We start from the raw sequence: 6,963 nt of genomic DNA, 5'->3' as shown, positions 1-6,963 counted from the left end.
CCATCAGGATGCTAGTTATACCCTCTTCACAACACAGTATATAAGCATATATTATAAGATGTAATTACTCCAGGTGTGGAGTAGTAAGGGCCAATTAGGGGCATGCGTGTCCCCAGGCCCCAGACCCCTTTGATCAAGAGCTATACAAGAGGCATCCAAGAAAAAAAAAAAAACTGGTGGAATGCAGTGACTTGCGAATATGCATGGGAGATTGGCAACATTGTAAGGCAACATTTAAAGGATTAGCAAGTAAAGTTGTGAAGCAAAGAGATCGACCATGGTGCACAGGTATATAAATACTTGCTCCTGCTCTGGTAAACTGTTAGAATGGAGCCAAGTCATATAGATAAACTGTACAATTCATGATTACAAGAAATGCTACCAGGTGGGGGATCCTCTCCCCTTCCGTTGACCCTTCAAAAAAAATTCATGATTATACACATGGGAGCTTGCATATGACAACATGATGAATAAATTTTCACGTACATATATTTTGTTCTACACAGGCATGAGCAAATACAATACAGCTATGGAGTACGGACATATCGAATGTGGGCCCAGGAATGTTAGCTACACATTGACTTTGATTGGCGACATCCAGCATTGGTCACCAGAAAGGATGCATTCTGATACCGTTCAGAATGAGTGGGACTAGTGCAAATATGCCCTACAAAAGAATTCCCTGTTACAACTTACGAACCAATAAAAAAAATAAGAAACAAATAACAACACAATCCTTAAAACAAAAGTTGTTGTGAAATAGCATTTTTTTACACTAAGGCGGAATTAGCATGTGCAATAGGTATTCCATTGAATTTCTTTGTTTCAACAAAAAATGAAATAAGTACGCAGTGTGACTCATCTAGCCATACAACCCAGTATACTATTTTTGCTCCATAAATAATACTGATTAGTTTTATCTTATGCTTTGAACCCCCTACATCCAAAATCTTCTGGCTGTGTCACTTTGTTAGAAACATATATACTAATATGTACCAGCAAGCATAACTGCATTATGCATGTGCATGATAATAGGGTAATGAAGTTGTCCGCAAAAAAGTATTGCTAACTAAATACACTTACTTTTATTTCCCAATACATTCTAAATTACACTATTGTAAAGAATAACACAATACAACTTTTATTTACAACGTTGTGATATGCACTATGCTTGCACATTTAATTTAATCTTGAAAGTTGCTTAATACTATCTCAAGATTGTATATTTGTTACATGAGAATAATCAAATTGATAAATGGAATGATTATGATACCATTTAACCGCATGAAGTTAATAGTAAAAATAATTCAGAGATCACAAATCTCAGGGGTCCACAATGAGAATAGTTGTTTGGGATGAAACCATGGTGATATCCTCCTATTTATTGCTTAGATCAGTATACAACATCATGCTATACTATATCAGTTTTTCAGTCAAAATAGCAAAGCTTGTTGGACAGTGTTTAGTATAAGAAAATTATTCTAGTAAATAAAAAGTCAACCACTCAGCTCAGCTGGTCATTGTATCTTATCTTATTACTCTAAGTCTATGTCTTCTCAGTAGTTCAGACTGAGTTATGCCAAGTAATTCAACTATGAATGTGACTGGGACAGCAAATATTATAATGTAAACAAATCGATGATGCTAGTTATGTTTATTTTCACTACCATCATTATCATTCAAACTAATCAGAAATAGGAAAATACCAAATTTTTTCTTTCATAGCACTTGATGGAACTCTTTCGCCCTTTTAGTTTGATGGCAACTAATCAAAGGGAGACAACAGTTTCAATTGTAGGATGAATAGGCACAAAACACTATACTATATTTTTTCAGGTTTATTGGGATCATTTGTATCATGCATAACACAACTAAAGAACAGAGACAGTTTTCTAATTCTGCTGCATAAAGAACAAGGTAAAAAAAAAATACATTTTTCATTGTTTATTTTAACAAATGGGATACTTACAACAACGGTGCATGCAATTAATCCAGGCTTCTCTCTGTGGTCCAGAGCAACAAAGAATAGAAGGAAGGCACCAGCATACCAGGGAATGACAGCCAAGAAGAACCCCAATAAGAACCTTCAATAGAAACACAGAAGTAAAGTTTATATGGTGGAAAATTGTATTTTCCATAGAAATTTCCAAAATTTAGGATAAATGTTGCGCACAAGCCGATTTACTTCATGCCACTAAAGCATCACAGCGAACTTTGTAATCAGAAGTTTTATCAGAGAGCAGAGCACAATTCACTTCACCACATTACCATAGTTCATATGCTTTTATTGGAACGTTGACTTTTCTGCATGGTTATTGAATAGCATATGTTTACCACTGTCGGACTGCAAGCTAGCATGTAACAAAACATCCTAAGGAAATGCACCACTGCAGTAACATGTAACTATCCAAATGATTGTGAAACGTCTATTTGTCTTGGACATCAGGACACGATTTATAGATAAGTCTAAATAAAGATTTTGCAACTGCTACTAAGAATTCACAAAAGCAATCTATAAGCCATATCGTAGCCCACTTCTAAGTTTCTAATACCCCGGGGTTCAACTTTGTTACTGTCAAATGCTATTGATCAACGAACAGCAGCAGTATGTATATGCAGTTTCAGTGCTCTAGCTGATCTACAACTTCCCCACCGCATGAGATTGATCCGTATCGCCATGAGACGCACTTACAGAAACCAGCCAATGCCGATGCCGCAGAAGGGCAGGGGCGGCTCCTGGACGGGGACGCCCTCCACGAAGATCTGCTGCTGGACTGTGCCTGGGAAGGCCACAACGCCCTGGCTAGCGAACCCTGTGCGCCGACCAATACACGGAACCATCGAGTCATCATTCCTCGAAACAAGAAGAGCGAGAGCCGAGGGTGTACGAGCGGGGGGCAGGGAGTACCGACCGATCTGGGAGGCGGGGTAGGCGGCGCCTCCGACGGGCGGCGGCTGCGACGGCGGGGGGGAAGGTGCCGTAGTAGTGGTGATGGTAGGGGAGAGGGTTGGGGGCGGGAGCTGATGGGGGTTGGAGCCGAGATGGGGGCGGGAGCTTCTTGGCCTCCAGCATCGCTGCCGTGCTTGGAGCCGGAGAGGCGGAGATGGATGGATCCAGAGGGTAGGCGAAGCGTGTGCAGCGGTCGTGGTCCTGGGGAGACGGTGGGGATCGCCAGATGGGGGGAGATTGGGAGGATAGAATTAGGGAATGTCTCCACGGTGTTCGAGTAATTTTCTACTCTACCATGTTTATCTGAATCACTTTTCTTCAGGAGTCGGGAAAGAGGAGAGCGCTGGATGAAGGGCCGTGGATGATCTCCAAGGAGTTGATGGTGATGGCGGACGTGGATAGGAGCAAAACCCTTGACGAGATCATGTTTGTCTCCGTTCCAATCTGGGTCAGGATCATGAATCTGCCCTTGGGACTGATGAACAGGATGTCGGGATCACAATTGGCAAGGAGATGGGGGAATACATGATGGCTGATCTTGAAGATGGGGATGTCCCGATCAGGAGGTTTCTGAGGGTACGTGTTCGGCTTGACATTCGCAAGCCCCTAATGCGTGGTGTGACGGTGCAAGAGGAAGATGGCAAACTTGATCGTTGGTGCCCTTTGGTATATGAATACCTGCCTGACTTCTGTTACATATGTGGAGTAATTGGGCATACTAAGAAGTGGTGCTCCATAAAGTTAAAGGAGGGTGAAATATCGCAATTTGACAAATCACTTAGGTTCATCCCACAGAGAGGTAGAGGTGAAGGAGGGGGGGCAGAGGAAATTGGAGGCAGGAAGAAGTGGGCTCTGGCGAACTGGCTCGCTGCTGGGGCGAGGCGCGTCGAGTGGTTTAGGAGGTGGAAGATGGGTTTCAGATGGGTCCCGAAGTGATGGCCCATCGTGGAGGAGAAATAGTGATGGAGATGACGGTGTGAAGGGACGAAAGGCGGGAGATGAGGATGAAGTGGCCAGTCCTCTCAAGATTGGGGACAAAGCCCATGTTGTCCCTGATGAGCAGAAGACGAATGCAAAAAAGATGTTAGCATTCGCTGGTGATAAAAGCGGTGCAACTTTGGCCGCCAATGATGTTGCAGGTGTGGTAGTTGGTGATGGCGTTCCAACGCACGTTAACAGTAGCATGCACAGCATGCAGGTAGACCAAGCTACTAATGACAAGGACGTCGAGGAGGTTCTTGAGGAAGGCTCTGGGAAGGGAGATGTTTCGGGTGTTAAGACTGCTCGCAGAACTTATAAGAAGAAACCACGCCCGGCTAATGCGGGGGGAGATAGCCCTAGTGCTGTCACAGGAGATGGGAGGAAGAGGAGTATGAAGGATGCGGATCTAAACATGGAGGGGGATGCGAAAAGAGGGAGGAGATCGGCTCAAGATGGAGGTGCTGAGCTAGACAAAAATATGATAGCGGGGCTGTCGGAGCAGCCCTGCGGGGATCAATGAAGCTTATAGCTGGGAATTGCCGGGGTTTGGGGAACGGCCCGGCAATTCGTAGCCTTCTGAACCTTCAGAAGGAGGAGGACCCCGATATTCTCTTTTTGTTCGAAACTAAAATGGACTCTAGGAGAATGGAAGGTTTACGGTGGAAACTTGGCATGACAAACTTGGTGGTCAAAGATTTCAAGGGGAAGAGTGGTGGTCTTGCGATCTTTTGGAAGAAGGAGATAGACTTGCACTTGCATGGGGTGTCCCGCTTCTACATCGATGCGGATGTGGTGGAGAAAGATGGATTCACTTGGCGGTTCACAGGTTTTTATGGAGAGCCAAAAACTGACCAAAAAGATCTATCATGGAAGGCACTCAGGGCGCTCAATGCAGCACGGAGTCGTCCATAGCTGAGCATGGGAGATTTCAATGAAATCTTGTTGGGGTGTGAGAAAGAAGGCGGTCTGCCAAAAGCCCAAAGGTGTATGGACAAATTTAGAAATGCTTTGGAGGACTGTCTGCTGGCTGATCTTGGTTTTGTGGGTGATCCATTTACTTGGCGGAATCAAAGTCACTGCAGTGAAAATTACATCCGTGAGAGGTTGGATAGGGCTGTGGCTAGCGCTGAATGGTGTGGTCGATTCCCCGACTACCGAGTGATTAATGGTGATCCACGCCACTCTAATCATAGGCCAATTATTGTGATCATGAACAAAGACGAAAGGGAGAGATGCACTGCTGGTGATAAAGCTTTCCACTTTGAAGCTAGTTGGGTGCAGGAGGAACATTGCAAGATGATTATCCAAAATGCTTGGCACCTGACACTAGATGCTAGAGGTGGCAACGTGGTGGATGCGATTAGAGAGGTGGGTGAGGAGCTATGGGATTGGAGCAGGAATGTGTTGGGTGATCTGGAGAAAAGAATAAAGCGGGCGAAGAAGGATCTGGAGGAATGTAGACGGAAGGCGATTAATTCTCAAAGCGCTGCTCGAGAAGAGATTCTGAGATATAAGCTGGAGAAGCTTGAGGGGCAAAGAGAGCTGTATTGGCACTAGAGAACGCAAGCTCATTGGCTGAAACATGGTGATAAAAACACGAAATTCTTTCATGGTTTTGCCAGTGAAAGGAGAAGGAGAAATAGAATTAAAAAAATTAGTGAGGGAGGATGGAGTTGTAGTGGAGGAGGGGGCGGAGATGCGGAACCTTATTACTAACTTTTACAAAGATCTCTTTCATAGTTGTGCAGGTACCCGATATGATGAACTTATGATGCACATACAACCAAAAGTCTCTCAGGAGATGAACCTCTTCTTAATGAAGGACTTCTCTGATGATGAAATCAAAGAAGCACGGGATAATATGGGAGACTTGAAAGCGCCGGGTGTTGATGGGATGCCTGCCCTATTTTACAAGCAGTTCTGGGATATAGTAGGTGCTGATATCATCAAGGAAGTGAAGAATTTTTTGAGAGGAGGAGATATGCCAGATGGGTGGAATGGTACAGTTGTGGTGCTGATACCGAAGGTGCCGCATCCAGAGCGCCTAAAGGACCTTCGACTAATAAGTTTGTGCAATGTCATCTACAAAATCGCCTCCAAGGTACTATCCAATCGTTTGAAAGTTATTCTGCCTGAGATCATATCTATGAACCAAAGTGCTTTTGTACCCGGGCGCTTGATAACAGATAATGTGCTGCTGGCATATGAACTAACACATTATATGCAGACCAAGAGAGGGGGTGGCAATTGTTTTGCTGCAGTAAAATTGGATATGAGCAAAGCTTATGACCGTGTGGAATGGATTTTCTTGGAAAAAATGATGTACAAACTCGGCTTCGATGAGCAGTGGGTAAAGATAATTATGAAGTGTGTCTCTACTGTGAAGTATCGTATCAAAGTAAATGGAGTACTGACAGATGTTATTACCCCGGAGCGGGGCCTGCGACAAGGGGATCCACTTTCCCCTTATTTGTTTCTTCTATGTGCTGAAGCATTTTCATGCCTCCTCCATGCTGCAGAGGCGAGTGGGGAACTTATGGGGGTTAAAATATGCCAGAATGCACCGAGCATAAATCATCTACTGTTTGGAGATGACTCTTTGCTACTTCTAAAAGTTGATGAAAGAAGTGCAAACCACCTGCAACATGTCCTTTCACTGTACAAGGATTGCTCGGGGCAAACCATAAATAAAGAGAAGTGCTCTATTATGTTCAGCCGTAACACAAAACAGGCCGAGAAAATGGTAATGATGAATGCACTGGCAATAACAGTGGAGGCTCGAAATGAAAAATATCTTGGGCTGCCTGTGTATATGGGCAAGGCCAAAGAGAAGACTTTCACATATTTGAAGGATAGGGTTTGGAAACGGATGTAAGGTTGGAAGGAGAAGCTGCTGTCAAAGGCCGGCAAGGAGATTCTTATCAAGGCAGTGGCCCAAGCCATCCCGAGTTATGCTATGTCTTGCTTTGATCTCACAAAATCTTTATGTGATGCAATCAGTGCCATGATCTGCCAGTTTTGGTGGACACAAC

At 44.1% G+C, this 6,963-nt stretch overlaps 1 protein-coding gene and 1 pseudogene across 1 annotated transcript; one reads left to right on the top strand and one right to left on the bottom strand.

Moving 5' to 3' along the window:
- Positions 1-287: 287 nt before the first annotated feature.
- On the bottom strand, positions 288-3,513 carry LOC120668623 (annotated as a pseudogene).
- Positions 3,514-4,918: 1,405 nt separating this feature from the next.
- LOC120669492 lies at positions 4,919-5,488 on the top strand. The gene has a single exon (XM_039949232.1). It carries the CDS (start codon positions 4,919-4,921, stop codon positions 5,486-5,488), a length of 570 nt encoding a protein of 189 aa, XP_039805166.1.
- The last annotated feature ends 1,475 nt before the right edge of the window (positions 5,489-6,963 follow it).

This window comes from Panicum virgatum, chromosome 4N, assembly GCF_016808335.1.
Source record: "Panicum virgatum strain AP13 chromosome 4N, P.virgatum_v5, whole genome shotgun sequence".
NCBI classification, from domain to species: Eukaryota; Viridiplantae; Streptophyta; class Magnoliopsida; order Poales; family Poaceae; genus Panicum; species Panicum virgatum.
The sequence above is the reverse complement of the archived record's forward strand: the minus strand, read 5'-3'. Positions and strand labels throughout refer to the sequence as shown.

Coding starts and splice junctions, on each gene's coding strand:
- LOC120669492 (XM_039949232.1), top strand. CDS start 4,919: ATGGACAAATTTAGAAATGCTTTGGAGGACTGTCTGCTGGCTGATCTT.